The 16,445-nt window shown below is 40.3% G+C and overlaps 1 protein-coding gene across 1 annotated transcript; it reads right to left on the minus strand.

Moving 5' to 3' along the window:
• Positions 1-180: 180 nt before the first annotated feature.
• On the minus strand, positions 181-14,208 carry abcg4b (ATP-binding cassette, sub-family G (WHITE), member 4b). The gene is made up of 15 exons (XM_064300947.1): positions 13,651-14,208; positions 9,875-10,110; positions 9,440-9,557; positions 9,126-9,258; positions 7,124-7,174; positions 6,763-6,908; positions 6,235-6,358; positions 5,448-5,562; positions 5,035-5,180; positions 4,642-4,740; positions 4,061-4,229; positions 3,661-3,761; positions 2,739-2,897; positions 2,145-2,263; positions 181-1,384 (listed from the first exon to the last, which is right to left on the minus strand). Exons 2-15 carry the CDS (start codon positions 10,098-10,100, stop codon positions 1,159-1,161), a joined length of 1,932 nt encoding a protein of 643 aa, XP_064157017.1. The 5' UTR covers positions 10,101-10,110; positions 13,651-14,208; the 3' UTR covers positions 181-1,158.
• Between the last annotated feature and the right edge of the window lie 2,237 nt (positions 14,209-16,445).

The following is a 16,445-nucleotide window of genomic DNA, read 5'->3' on the forward strand; positions in this document are numbered from 1 at the left end:
ATAATCATAGTTGGCTAGTGACATAGCCCAGATTCAAACTAGCAATGTCTAGCTCATATATGGGTTAATCTGAATAGAGAACAAGCACATTTTCAGATTCAACCACATGGAAGGACCAAGGTCACAGCTCTTTTGGAAGGGAAGAATAATTAAAGGATTGCACAAATCAGATAGGTCATCTGCAAGGACATGCTCTGTTTATTATATGGTATTTAATAATAACCAGATTAATTTTACTATAATAATAATACTTTTCCTGTAGATGTCTTTAGGCCTGTACTGATGGGTTAAGTTTGAACCAAGGAGGTTCTGTAATGTATTTTTTATTTATTATGTGGGTAATTCCAGCAGAGCATTCTGACAAGATTTTAAAAATCCACAGTAACCCCACTCCAATTAGTGACTGTGTTCCACATGTTTTGCTGCATATTACACAAGAATAGTATTACCAGAAGACCTTGGTTATCTACTTCCCCCCCTCAAAAAAAAATGGTAGGTAATTCAGGATGGGAAATTTACTTTGCAGCCAGGTAAAAATTACCAACATGGCAGAGTCTGAAGGGACTAAAATCACCAGAGTAATAGGTAATAATTCCAATTACAGGACATCCTTGTGTAAAAATAATCTTAGAATAATAGTCAGAATAGGGCTCTTGTTAACATAATTTACCATCTTGACAGGTGTGACAAGGACATGACAGATAGACAATATGCGATGAAGTATAAAATACAACTATTAAAAAAACAAAATGCATCTATACAATAACTAATACATTCAAAATGTAAAAAATAAAGAATATTCATCTCCTTACAAAAGGAACAATTCACAGTTTATAAGTGGAATTAATTTCTCTTTAAATGTGACCCACAGGCACTTAGACAGCCTTTGCAGAGTTCATAGCATGTGTAAGCTGCAAACTTTTCCATTTTCAGTGCATTCTTCCAGCAAGTTCCACAGCTTCTGCGCTTCCTTCATTAGTGAAACCCGAAGGCTTTATAACTAACCACTCTTAGTTTCTGAGGATCACGTTGCCTTAGCGATGAACTGTACTGCAGTTCAGAAGAATAGCAAGATAAAAAAATACAAGTGGGACAAGGATTTGGAAGCGTTACGCATTTGTTGGTTTTTCAGCGGGTGTGAGGTGTCCAGGAAGAGGCCTATCGCTCAGACTTGACCTTGTAGCGCAGGACCAGGTAAGTGGCCAATCGCAGAATGAAGAAGAAAACACCCAGCGCAATGAAGTCCACGTAGAGCTTAGCATCCTCCACATCCAGCAACTGGAGAACCTCCTCTGGCTTCTGGAATTTGCACACCTTCCCTGGACACTCCAGCTCTGTGCGGTTCATTCCATAGATGGAGAGAATCACACCCTCAAAGCCATACCTATGGGAGGTGAAGAATGGCTGAAGACTATACTGCACACACATTTCTCAAGGCACATTTCTTATTCATCTTAGAATCACTCATTTTCTTGATTTGTGATTTTTAGGCACAAGCATTTATGGCTAATGATTCTTTTTTATTTCCAAGAACTGTCCTTGAGCCTTTAAGCACTTTAAGCCTAAACATGTGCTAAAATATATGATCTCTTCATAGTGAAAGATTTTTTACAGTTGGCACTTGTGAATTTGGAAATGGCATGTCATTATAAACCAGAAAAATGTGTATGCATGGCCACTAGCATTGCTCGTTATCTAGTATATTAGCATTTTTGCTACAACATTCTGTATCAGTTCAACGGAGTACAGATGTGCAGATGCTGTCCTCCAAAGTACTTTATGCACAGCTGGCACAGGCAGGAGTTTGATTAATTACTATATGCAAGGCTTCTGGGCATATACTGGACCATGGGGCACAGCATGTCATTGGAACCCAGTGTCTTAGCAGGATAAGCCACCCAACAACCCCTTTTAATTAAAATGGTCAACAATGTGTTCCTACATGAAAAAACATGGATGCTTTCTGGGGCAGGGGCATACCTCTGCAATGAAACATTGCGAGACACCTTGCTTTCCAAAGGGCAGTTAACACACAAAGCATCTCTTTTCAACTCTGATACTCTGTATCCTTATTGTATCATATAGCTCATATCTCTGTGGCTTTTGTGTCGGTGTGTAATCATGTTTCACTGTGGGAGACATACCTGACATAGGACAGGTAGGAGCTCCATTGTAGATATTTAGGAATGGTGTCAAAGTTGACAAAGAAGCCAGAGAATAGTAGGACAGGAATAGCGGTTACGGGACCAACAAAAGTGGCCACCTGCAAAAACCAACAAGAGGAAAAGTACTGACATTCCACCCAAACAACACAAAAAGCTCAACATTGTTTAAAAAAATATATATTTCCATTTTCATACTGGAATCACACAAGATTTAGAACAGAGTATCCCACCCCTTAATCAGCTTGGTTGTTATGATTTCAGATCACAGGTACGCAGCAGAAATATGGTAGTCGGATACAAGGTTCTTACTGTATGTTCTTCTGAGTCATTGTTTGACATGATGTAGACACGCAATGATAACGTAATGCTTCTCACTTAGATCATTACTGGACAATCTGCATGTTAATCTCAGAATATCAGCTCTCAGTATATGTGCACTATGCGTACGCAGTTTTCAGAATTATGCTCTTTTACGTTGATGTATTTTGAGAAGATTCCCCATAACATCTTATATATTTGTGTTTAAAATGATGTACAATGTAGCTGGTGAAAATAAAGGCTAATGATTAGTACCTGCAGGGACGTGGATGCAGCGCCAACCAGGAGCCCCAGTGACTGTGCTACGAGGGCGGTGCAGGTGGACAGGGCCATGAAGAGCAGATAGCGGCTGGCCTCGGGAGGCTGCTCCGTCATCCAGTACACTATACTGCAGTACATGATCGGGCAGATGATCTGCAGAGGAGATGCAGTACCACTCATGTCCACCAGGGAATTCTTAAACCAGTTGAGATTGAGGCCTAGGCATCTGTGGCTATTGTTAGGATGCCTTGTGCTGAGCACATCATTAGTTCTAATTCCAATGCTTCCAGTGCCCACTTTTATATTTAATGCTAATTTAGAATAATGAACTACTGACACACCAACTGTGCTGACTGTGGTCTACTAAAAGAACAAGAAACTGGCTAGTATGTTTCAGAAGACACAAATGCTCATCTGTGCACTTCTGAACTGTATCAAATAATTTGGAAGCAGATTTGCGACTGATGTTCATAAATCACACTTTGTTACAGTAAATGTATGGTGCTATTATTAGAATCCACTAAACCTGATGATATTCTTTATGATAATATAAGAAAAATTAGAATAAAAATGGGCATTTGGTATTTTGGCCTCTATGAGAGAAAATAACCCCAGGGAAGGTTAATGGTTGCTCATACTAAGTCATTTTAAATGGCCATTATTAGATTCATTGACTTCCCCTGTGGTTCAAATACACATAATATACAAAAAGGTAATAATAATACTTGTAAATGGTAAGGTAAGGTGATTATTTGTGCAGCAGCTAATATTTGTCCCAGAGGACAGATCTGGGATTCCTTCCAAGTCTCATGGTAAATATTTATGAAATAAGGTCACCGATCATCACCATTGGCCTTTTCTGTGCATTTACCAAACAGATTCTGTGCTCATTCCATACAGGTGCAGAACCACTCACCTGGAATGGAATGTCAGCCATTGTTTTGGCAAGATAGTAGGCTTTCAGGCTGTACCAGTAGTTCAGATGTTCTCTAAGAAACACTGACATCTCCAGTGGAACTTCAGGGCATTCATAAAAATGAAACAAAATGAAACACCATTACATGAGAAACACACACACGTACTCTCTCTCTCTCTCTCACACACACACACACACACGCACACACATAGTAATGATAATCTGTATGATATCCTGCAAATCAAAAGATAACAGGTTTTGAATGGAGAATGTACTGAAACCTACATTTGCTAAAGTGATGAATTTCAATTCAATATGGAAATACCCAAGGGCGCAGCTGTCTAGTGTCTACCCCCCACCCCACACCACCCCACCCCAGCCACCCAGTCAATCCTCTTACATGTAAGCACAGTAGGCATCAGAGCAGCAAACATGATGAACAGCATAGAGAAGAAGAGAAAGCCGGTGTTGTTGAAGACTTTGCTGGCATCATTGCCAATATTTAGGTAAAGCAGGCCAATCAGGACACCAATGGAGATGTGTGACATCACTCTGAGATGTGTCAACACCTGGGAGGAGACAGCAAGATCATCAAATGGTTAATACATACATTCCTCAAAGAACTGGTATTATTATTATTATTATTATCATTATTAGCATTATTATTATTAGCATTGTTGTTGTTATTTTTATAGTTATTAATACATTTCATAATCCATTCATTGCTTCAGTAAATAAATACTAGCATTGCAGAATTATTATCTGTTATGCCTTTTCAAATTATATTCAAGATTCTGTTCAGATTCTTTTCAGATTCTATTCAAGATTCGATTCAGACTCCTTTCAGATTCTTTTTCTATTTTATTGGCCCTCAATAACAAAACTCACTTCTGTTCCAATATGTGATTGCTTATATTTACATACACAATAAGGCAGTTGGTGAGACTTCATAAAAAAGAATGTGTATTTTTCATAGCATACCGAATCTCTGCATATTATGACGAAGGTCCTTTTGAAGAGAATGCAAAACTGTGTCAAGGAGCTTGTTGCAAATGTGTGCGTCTCAGTTTGTCCAGGTTCCTGTGCAGATAAAAAAATTAAACAACTTATGCAGGCAACTTGAGTAAGCATTGTGCCTGTGCATGTGTGTTTGTGTGTGTGTGTGCGTGTGTGTGCGTTGCACATGCACACTTGTGTGCGTGTGTGTGTGTGTGTCCAAACGGACATGCATGCATGCGTATGTGTCCATGCCTGCGTATATGTGTGTGTGTGTGTGTGTGTGTGTGTCCAAGCACGTGCGTGAGTGTGTCTGTGCGCGTGTGTGTATGTGTGAGCGTGTGTGCGTATGTGTGTGTGTGAGTGTGGGAGACTCACACCGAGGTTCTGAGAGGTGCAGGTTTGGGAAGCAGGGTCAGGTTTATCACAGGAGTTTTCCTCCGCCACAGCACACTTTCCCCCCTGCACTGCCTCAAACAGGACAGGGTTCAGGTCTCCATATTCCCCTGATGCTACTTCAATAACTGCACCAGATGCAAACAGGGAGAAATTAACACAGCATACATGCATAAAAATATATATCCATACAGACATACATACATACGTACATATATACACCAATTTATTAACTGAATGTCCACAATGGCAGGTGCGATCTACATTCATTACCTAGGGGAAAATAATTAGGAACATACTATATACTGAAGCTACAGTTTCTGGTTCATTGCAATTGCCTGCAAAGTGCATTTCCACAGTTATCTGTGTTCTTGCATGGGTGTGTGGTCACTCACTGAAATCTGCAGGGTTGTGGTAGGTGGGACAGTGCAGGCCCAGGTTCTTCAGGTAAGGGATGAGGTGTGGCACCTTCCCTTTGTATATGCACTGGCCCTGACTTAGGATGTACAGCTGGGGAAACAAATGGCTTCAGGTGTTACAACAGCAGCTCCCACAACTCAACATTGCTCATCAATGCATTTATATGCTAATCTTCTTGTAATTCATTGCACCTTAGGAGTCTATCCTAATGTATTCACATCAAAGATTGTCTAAGCTTATAGAAATGCCTTAGAAATGCTATATTTATGGTGATGAGATTAACTTTGTCATCTTCATTTGGAATGACAGAATATTTTATTTTAGGCACCTTAAATAAAGGCCAGTCAAACATCCCAAAGAGCTTTGTGCTGGGTTAGTTAGAGTCAGGCACCTTATCAAACATCTCAAAGAGCTTGGTGCTGGGTTAGAGTTAGGGTCAGGCACCTTATCAAACATCTCAAAGAGCTTGGTGCTGGGTTAGAGTTAGGGTCAGGCACCTTATCAAACATCTCAAAGAGCTTGGTGCTGGGTTAGAGTTAGGGTCAGGCACCTTATCAAACATCTCAAAGAGCTTGGTGCTGGGTTAGAGTTAGGGTCAGGCACCTTATCAAACATCTCAAAGAGCTTGGTGCTGGGTCAGAGTTAGGGTCAGGCACCTCATCAAACATCTCAAAGAGCTTGGTGCTGGGTTAGAGTTAGGGTCAGGCACCTTATCAAACATCTCAAAGAGCTTGGTGCTGGGTTAGAGTTAGGGTCAGGCACCTTATCAAACATCTCAAAGAGCTTGGCGCTGGGTTGGTGGATGGTGCAGATGATCGTCCGCCCACCCTGTGCCAGTGACTTCATGAGTGACACCACCTGGAAACAGGAGGCACTGTCGAGGCCACTGCCACGCCCAGGAGAGATGGGGGGGAGCAGTTACACAAGAAGAAATAATAATAATAATAACAATTCTGACTCCAATATAAATACAACAATGATATAGTGTACATAGTGTAAAACAGTGGAATGTATGATGATACCAACATCAGAAAACACACAGTAGTCGACACATATAAACATGTTAAGATCTTAGCAGGGCAGAGAAAGGGAGAAAAGGATAGGGTGAGAGAGGGATTCATTAAAGTACTTCACGTTTGAGCATATTTGAATATTCCAAATGGCTTGGGGTAAGGGTGTAACATTGCATACCCAGTTTACATCAATCAAAAGCATTTGTTCTCCACACCAGAGATTAACATCTCAGTCCTACCGTGAGCCGAGACCACGCCACGCCCGATGGAATCTCACCTGGTGGGCTCATCAAAGAACATGACGGGGGGGTTGTTGACAAGCTCCAGGGCGATGGCCAAGCGTTTACACTGCCCCCCCGACAGGGAGATGGTGCGAGTGTGAGCGCATTCCTGCAGTCCCAGGGCAATCAGGATTTCATTTACCTGGCAGAGTCAGACAGGTGTGCAAACAGGTTGACTTTATTTTGGAGCGGAGAGAGGATTAGTGTGTGTAATAAACTCACCAATTTACTACCTGGAACATTTAGACTGCTTAGCTGGTGTGAGTGAACACGTATTTGACAGGCATGCACATATTGCCGTTAACAGCACTTTCAGATTACCATAGCCTACTATACTCTAGGTTCTCGCAGACTTACCAACTCTTTTTTCACATCAATATTTTCATGGAGTTTCAAGTTGGCAGAGACCTGAATTGGAAAAACAGTCAATGTGAAAATGTCATATTTGTATGCGGCGGTAACACAAATTGAGCTGAGTTGAGGTAGGCTAAAAAATAAATGTTAATCCATTTAAAAACAAGACATGAAAATAATACATTTTGTTGACTGACCAAGCAAAGTAAAACGAAAGCTGTGTTATCCTATCAAAGAATGGAACAGAAATGTCTAACTCTCAGCAGTAATTATACTACTGCACTGCAATGTGTACTTCTATTGAAAAGCAGAGGGCAGTCAGACACACTTCATGAAACAGTGACCCTCACAGGACCTCAGAGTAATTTAGAACTGAGTTGCAGTATCAGATTCACATAAATTTAATTCCTAAAAAGGAAAAAAATATATATCATTACAATTAACTCTCTAATGTGTATTTTTTTGTATTATATGTGCTCATTCTTCTATTCAAGTGGAGTGAGTTTTTTCTTCAGAAGGGAACATTGTAAATAAATAAATACATAAATAATTAATAATAATGGTAAATGGATTTTATATAATGCTTTTATCCAAAGCACTTTACAATTGTTGCCTCTCAGTCACCCATTCACACACACCAACGGTGAAAGGCTGCCATGCAAGGTACCAATCAGCTCGCTGGCAGCAATTAGGGGTTAGGTGTCTTGCTCAGGGACACTTTGACACACCCAGGGTGGGGGATCAAACCGGCAACCCTCCGACTGCCAGACAATCGCTCTTACCTCCTGGGCTATGTCACCCATAATAATAATTATTATTATTATTTTTAATTTAACCTTTATTTACCCAGGGTAGGTTCGCCGAGCACGGATGCTCTTTTGCAGCAATGCCCTGCTTCACACATTTATAACTGGGAGCTGCAAGGTACAACCGCAATCCTCTATTGTTGGCCACTGAGCAGCTTCACGGGAGGGATTGAACATTTTTTTAGCCAATTAAATCAGGGGATGATTAGGTGGCAAGTTGTTGCGAGAGCCAGATCTGGGACTTTAGCCGGGACACCGGGGAACCCCCTACTCTTTGCGAATAGTGCCATGGGATCTTTAATGACCACAGTGAGTCAGGGCCTCGGTTTAACATCTCATCCGAAAGACGGCATCTCCTACAGCACAGTGTCCCCGTCACTGCACTGGGGCATTGGGGTTTATTTGACCAGAGGGAAGATTGCCCCCTGCTGGCCCACCAACACCACTTCCAGCAGCAACTCAGTATTCCCTGGTGGTCTCCCATCCAAGTACTAACCAAGCCCACACCTGCTTAGCTTCAGCCAGTCGGCAGGAGCAGAGTGCGTGGTGGTATGGCTGCTGGCAAATAATAATAATAATAATAATAATAATAATAATAATAATAATAATAATAATAATAATAATAATAATAATAATAATAATAATAATAAAAAACTGGCAGCACTTGCCTCTAAACAAGTGATTCACCTTGTGTTTTTATAAAAATAATCTCTATAAGAATTGTGCTCATTCAGGTTGCCAAACTAAAACTATTTTTCAGTGTAGCATATTTTGTCATTCTTAAATAAAAAATATTTTGTGTTAATTTTAAAATAAGGGTTAAATTGTGGTTCAGTGCTTAAGATCTATGCTTTTTATGTTTTGACATGATAGTCTAGCTTTTTGCTCACTCATTGTTCTTTGCCATTTTGCATTTACTGCACACCCTTGTGGACATATTACACATAACAGGCGGTGCATAAAAGCGCCCTATACATTTTAAGGCCATTAAATAATTATGCAAATTGTGCAATGTATATAAATGAATAACTGCTATATTTTGAAATACAATATTTAAATGTAATATTTTGGTCCAGTTGACAGCCTTGCAAAGAGCACGTGCATGAATGCTGGTGCTTCCAGCCTCTCTCTTCCATAATAATCATCTTCACATCAACAATTAAGTTAAACACAGCCAGAATCAGTGTCTGTGACCTCACCATCATGGCCTCTTGTGTAGTGAGGTGTGGCAGCAGCATGTCGTCCTGCATGATGTAACAGGACATCTTGCGGAAAGTCCGCAGGTCTCGCGGCTTCCCGTTCACTAAAATCTGTCCCTTCATTCCAGATTCCCTGCGAGAGAGAGCGGGCCGATTTGAATACCTTTCCATTTTAATATCTTGCATACAAACAATAGTTACACAATACCTATTTTATAAAATAATATTTAGACAATATTACAACTCTGGTACTGTACTCTAAACCTGCTTCATCAATGGATAGTAACCTGTGTCACTAGATAATGTGGTCTCACCTGTAGCCAGCGAGGATGTTCATCAAGGTTGACTTTCCTGCCCCTGAGGGCCCCATAATACCAATCAGCTCCTGGTTGCAGAACTTGCCAGAAAGGCATTTCAGCAAGGCCTTGTAACCTACAGCATGAGAGAACATCAGATCTGTTAAGACTGCACAGTATAAATATTAGCATACTGAACATACATTAACACACAGTACTACCCAATAAAGTATTAACAATTGGAGGTTAAATTCCAGCTGACTCACCCGTTGACCTAACATAGTGATGGTTAAACTTTCCAGTCAGAGCCAATCAGTTTGTAGGGAGCTAATTTCATAAACTGTAACTTCCAGATGCTCCATAGAGAGAACATCACACATACAGACTAGAACTGGGCTGAATACTACGGAGATTACTAATTACTATGGAAGACAGGGCTGATTACTGCTATACCTCTCTTTCTCCAGCAGGGGCCCTCGCGAATGGTGTAAGAGAGTTCGGTGAACTCCACGTCCACAGCGGAGCGCTTGGGAAGGTGGGAGAAGCGCTGGGCCTCCGTGATGTCGTTCTCTACCTTCTTCAGGCGCGCAAGCAAGGGCACCTCCTGCGCAGCACCATTGCACACGGTGTCTTCCACAGAGATCCCCACAGACCCGGGATCCAAGCACTTCCCCGCCATTACCAGTGTGCTGCAATAGAGGCACACTGATTTTACAAACCAGGTCACAGATCTCTTCATTCCACTGAGATCTGAGAGAAGTTTGGGTGTGTGAAGTCTTTCATTTATGGTCAAAGCTTCACTCTTAACATTATACTGAGCTCATCAAATTTGATTTTCATAGAATTTATACAAAAATATATTGAAAATATTCTACACACTAAAGTCATTTCAACACTTTTTGAAAGCGGCAAAAATTCTGAAAAGACCTGTGCTGTAACTATGTCATATTAGTCCAACTGATAAGATAATGATAATATATTATTAATTTTTTTTTAAATTCTTAAATCTTAAAAATAAAATTCAATGTTCATTAAAACTTGATTCACAGCAAAATGTATCAATTAATTAATTAATTTATTTATTTATTCATCTAACCCAATTTATAATAAAACCCTACCAATCCAAAGCATTAAAATAATTCAATCTGACTACCAACTGTTTTGGCGACAATGGTATAATCAATCTGAAAGTTGCCTGTGCTTGGACTTTTGGATCTATATGCTTGATCTCCTTTCCCATGCACATCCCTTCTTTGATTTATTCCTACCTGACATAGGAAAGTGCACAAATTTCATTTTCACTGCGTAGACCCAATGTGGATAACGCAAATCTGGACCTCAAATCCAAATCCGGCCCTAGGGGAAAATTCTTTCCCCCCAGGTAATTTGCTGAGCAATTAGTGCTACTGATTGGCCAGACTGTCTTCACACCTGACTCCCAGGTAAAGGGAGGGTGGAAAACCAGCAGTTATTCGTCCTTGGGGGCCGTGATTTGAGTAACAGAGTAACATGTTACAAAATTGTAACGTGTTCTAACAAGCAAAATGAGCTGCCCATCACAGCTCTTCAAATAAAGGCTATTAACATCCTTTCCTCTATCTCTTCATCCTTTCATTTCATGTCGGGTCATCATCTACTTCTCCATCACTTCATCCACTTTTCCACTCTTTTTTCTGTGTCAGCATCACTTTCTCAGCACTCAAAACATCCCAAACCACACAGGATGTTCTTTGGTCTACAGCTGGCTTTGCTTTCAGATTTGGCTGTTTTATTTTTAACTTCTGTGTGTTTTTTATTTTAAATACATTCATACAGTAGCCTTCTGCAACACACAGTTCTCTCTTACACTATTATTCCAACATATAGCTCAGAACAAGGTCTGAGTTCAATTTCTTTTCTCGATTTATTGGTTGGGAGCACAGTAGAGTTGATTTTACAAGCTCATTGTCACGTAATTGAATTAAATGTTTTTCACTTGGCAATACGTTATTACTCTCACCTACGTTTCAATTCCAATGAGCTATAATACCTATTATTTTTGCAGTGCCAGCAAAAGCCTTCCAGCAAAGTGGTGATCAGCTCAAAACCACATCTGATAATGCAGTTTGTTTAGGTCCACTTATTTCTGGAATGTAATTGTTTTATCATTTGCAAGTACAATGCCAATACTCTATCACAACAGTCCTTATATCACAACCAGACGAGAGCCTACTGGTATTTGTATGTTTTTAGGAAACTGTCATGGTGAGTTCAGAATCACTGGTGTCTGCTTCTATACCTACGATCCCTGTAATGGCAGCTACAGATAATGAGGTAATGCGGGGGAGAAGAAGTCTCACATTCTCCAGAGGGCTCCCCGGGAGCCTGTGTATCTCTGCTGTATCACACACAGTGCACAGGACTGGATGCTCCTGGAGCTGAATAATGCCTAAGTGCACTGAGTGCTGCAGTGTCCAATAAAGAGCATTACCGCACAGAGCATAGCCACAGCAGATTATTTATTTTCTTAATGATTCATTACATAATAATTATAATTACTTACATCTGTTTTTATTTGTTTATTTCATTTTTAATTTGCTTTCTTTTACCTGTATTGTGAAGCACTTTGTGACACTTTGTGGCCTTTGACCCAGCTGTACTGCAGGCCTAACCCTGTCGTGGTTAGCCTTGTGAGGTTGAGATCGCCAAATTTTATTCCATTATTGTACTCTCGTCGTAGGCTTTTATTATTATTTTGTTTTTCATCTCAATTAGATTACTGCAGCTCTCTCTATCTCGGCTTAAGTAATTATGCATTATCCTGGCTCCAGCTTGTCCAAAATTCAGCAGCAAGTGTTTTGTTTACGAGCAGTAAAAGGACACATAGCACCCCAATCCTTGCCAAACTCTACTGGCTTCCTGTTATTTTTAGAATCGATCTAAAAATTTTATCAGCTACCTTTAAAGCTTGGCATGGCCTAGCATCCAACCCATATTTCAGAGCTTTTAGTTCTGGGAGATTGCTCAGGTCCTCACAGAGTGATCTCCTGACTGTCCTGAGCTCCAGACTAAAAACTGAAGGTGATAGATCTCTCTCTGTGAGGGCTCCCTAGCTCTGGAATTCCCTCCCTGTGGGCAGAGATGATTGACAGTTTTAAGTCACTTCCTTTTCACAAACGCACTTTTTTCAGATTAACCTTTGGGTGAATTATGAATTAATTCAATGTTATTGTCATTTTAATTTTATTGTGTTTTTCAATATTGTCTTATAAATGTTGTTGACGTTTTGTTGCCCTAATTTTACCTTGAACTTTGGTTTATTTTATCCTCTTTTTTCTGTTGGTTAGAAAAGCTGAGCGGCATATTCTGAAAAGTGCTATATAACAGTCTGATTTGCTTTGTAAAAAAAAATGCATTAATGTTTACGCTCAATGACTTTAGTTTGGTTTCAGAAAGCCTCTTCAGAAAGCTGATTTTTTCAGCCCCTCTTTTTCCAAACATATCCAGTTTTTCAATTCAGCTACCATGAATCTGACCCAAGTGGGCAACTGAGGACAAGCAAACTCTTATAATATTCTTATAGAACTCCGGAGCACAGTTCATGTGTCACTGGTGCCATCTGTTCCAGGTCAAAATGTAATTCCCTATTAAACAGGTTGTAAGTGTACACATAGGTTAAAAAATATATATGTGTGAGGCAGAACAGGGGAGTAAAAAGACACCATTGCATTAAATTGCTTCTTGCAGACCAAGTACAGGCCGGATTTTCACTGCAGGTCAGGTGAATAAATAAAATCCCATTGTCAACCTATTTAGTGTCTACAGCCTCGCATGAATTGAATTTCAATACAAACACGTTTGCTGTGGAAGTACAGCCCGCAAGCTGTCGAATCCCAAAAAGTATTACTTTCAGCAGTAACAATAAACCGGGACAAACATATTTAAAACACAGCCCATATTTCTCAAGTTGAACAGATATGGTAGTTGTCTGTTTCATAGAGAGTAAGCTATTAGTAATCGCACATATAAAAAATAGGTTATAGGCTATTACAACACATCAGATTAAAATAGTTGCTAAACGTGATGAAATACTTTCAGAATTAGGACCTACTGTATGTAGGCCTATCATTTTTGCAAAGACTATGAAGGTAAATAATAATAATAATAATAATAATAATAATAATAGTAATAATAATAATAATAATAATAATAATAATAATAATAAACTTAAATTGACAATAATTACCTACCTGTATCGTGATGAACGAGCCTTCTGTTGTCCTTACAAATGAGGCAAAAAACTACTCATTCCTCTGCACGTGCCAGGGACGCTGTAGGTCGCGAATGAATCTACAATAAGGCAAAAAAAGATTTCAGGGGCGCGACCGAGTGGCAGGTCTCCAATGCAACGATACTCCGATCTACGCTTTCCGCTCGGAAGTGATGGAAAGACGGTCGTCTGCCCTTGGAGCTCTGCGATGCCGGGGGTAATATATTGTAATTAAATCGAAATGACGCTTCTGTCCAGACACAACTATCGTGGACTGTGCAAATAATAAAATAAGAGACTTAATCGCAAATGCTACATGTGTGCCATCCAACCCCAGTGTACCATCTAACAAACCAGGGTCACACGTAAAAAGTAACTTGTTGTTAAGAGAAATGAACTCCTTTCAGATAGCAGCTAGTGTGCATCTGTGCCCGTGTGCCTGTGTTTGCTTGTATGTGGCGTCGTTTCCCGTAATTACAATTTGATCTTAAATTTATGTACCGCAAGACATAAACAGTACACAGTCGCCTTATCTGGACAGCCCCAGGCATCTATCTCATCCACCCAGGTCGGGTCTAGGGCGTTACTGGTGGGGTTTCTGTGGCGATATGTCTGCGGGAATCTTATTCTAAGGCAGTTTGTTAAAGAGCCAGTGACTTTTTACGAACTATTAACGGGCGATGTATATTTTCTAATTAAACAGTGTACAATACAAATCGGCTATATTATATAAAGCAGAATGGCAGTTATTTCCTTTTTACGATGTTTTTTGAAGACCGTTGTAGGATTAAAGGGAACAGTTTATAAAACACATTTCACGATTCCACAATCGCCTGAGCTAGGAAGGCTCGGCTATATTATCTTCATCCAGTTTATTTACTTTATGCTTTCTGAAGTATTAAATTCCAGACATTAAACGTCCACCATTACCTATTGCGACTGAGTTCTCTGAAAATGTTGAGCATAGGATAGAGCTTAATTGTAAAAGGTTGTGCAATGTATCTGTATTTTATCAATAGTTTTTTCTTACACATTGAAACATTTAGGGATTTAATTTATTAGGGGTGTATTTAGCCTAATAAGAAAAGGCAGCCTGCATCACCAGCTCATTGCATGCTCCTATGAAAAAGGAAGGGATGTGATGACAATGTGCCATAACTGATTGTCAGCACTGCGTTGCTGAGGGAATTGTTCAGCCTCTCCTAAACATAACTGGGCAAGTCTGAGCATGAGCACTCGGAGAAACATCCTCTCATTTCACTGCGAGCCTCACAGATGTCAAATGCTACATACACCATTGCTCTCTAAACAGAAGCACGCCTGAGCGTCTTTCACACACCCAGCCGGGGCACTGTGAGAGAGTGATGTGAAGAATGTGACAGACTGAGACAGGACCACTGATCCACAAAAACATGCGCGTTCAGACAAGTGCTGGGAAAACAATGTTTCACCTGTCTGGAGTCTTGTGGTGTTTCTGTCGAGAGATGCCAGCGTTGCTTAATGAATTTTGGACATAATTTTCTTATTTACTTTTTTGTTTCGAGCATCCGGGTTATAATTAAAGTACAGCAATGCAAATTTGAGGCAATGCAGAGGAAACACATTGCAAATGAAACGCATCAGAATGTGACATTAGCTCCTGAGGTAGAGTGGTCGTCTGGCAACTGCTTTGTGCAGCTGTTGCTGGAAATACATATATATATATATATATATACAGTCCATTTACCATTTACATTTGTATGCATGTGTTTACATGTAGGGGGGTGTCTTATTGGTAGAGCAGAGTGCGGAGTATTGAGAGGACTGCACTTGTGAATAGAGGTTTGCAGAGTCAGACAGGTGGCACCATGCTTGTTGTACCAAACAGTAAAGCACTTAATTGTAGTGAATTGAACTGTATTGATAAAGATCTAGGTCTAATTCCAGTAGAATGCAGAACTGAAATGAATAGCAAAGGAGGTAATCCCTTTGAAAAGCACCTTATCTATTATTAAGGAACAGATCTTAAGTAAGGAACAGATCTTATTAAGGATCAGATCGTAAGTAAGATGATGCAATGTAACAAGTTTTTGAAAACACATTCATTGTTATTGATGATAGTAGATTTTATGGTTTTATGGATAGTAGAGTTGTGGCTTACCTGAGCGCATTGCTGATTGGGGGCAGGGGTGGGTGGGGCACTGAGGGACCAGGGGGACTGTGTTCTGACCTGCTTCAGGCCAGCCCTAATTAAACCCTAGCCACTGGCAGGGAATGCAGGGTGGGTAATAAGCCCCATATAACCCCCAAGGGGAAAGAGGGTCCCAGTACAAAAGGGACTCTTTTCCTCCCTTTCTTTACACTCTAGGCCTTTGGAGATGGAAATCACGCTGTTTTGTCATACATTAGCTTTTGGCTAAAGGTGTTGACACTGTGTTTGTACATTAAAGAGAACGGGGATTTCTGGGATTTCTATTGTACTGAGCAGTCGTGACATTTCATTACATTTACATGTTTATTTTTTGCTTAAGCATGGGAACAGGGTCTGTACTCCACCTGTGGGCCACAATGATTCCGGTGGTGCAGAGTAAAGCAGTGGCATCGTTTTAGTCTCTTTCCTGTTTGTGCTCATTGATCATGTTTGATCCTAGTCGCCTTGCTCATGTCTCAATCTGGTGGGAAATAGCACTCACTGTATTCTCGGCATACTCGTATTGTGTGTAAAGTTATGGGTTCAGCGAAGGCAGCTACGACAAAAAACCAAACAGCATCGAGGGCTGAAAGCCTTTGCATAGT

Source organism: Anguilla rostrata, chromosome 12 (genome assembly GCF_018555375.3).
Source record: "Anguilla rostrata isolate EN2019 chromosome 12, ASM1855537v3, whole genome shotgun sequence".
NCBI classification, from domain to species: Eukaryota; Metazoa; Chordata; class Actinopteri; order Anguilliformes; family Anguillidae; genus Anguilla; species Anguilla rostrata.

Coding starts and splice junctions, on each gene's coding strand:
- abcg4b (XM_064300947.1), bottom strand. CDS start 10,100: ATGGCGGGGAAGTGCTTGGATCCCGGGTCTGTGGGGATCTCTGTGGAA. Junction 6,359..6,762: donor TTCTTTGATGAGCCCACCAG/GTGAGATTCCAT, acceptor TGGGCGTGGCAG/TGGCCTCGACAGTGCCTCCT. Junction 4,230..4,641: donor TCATAATATGCAGAGATTCG/GTATGCTATGAA, acceptor GTCTCCTCCCAG/GTGTTGACACATCTCAGAGT.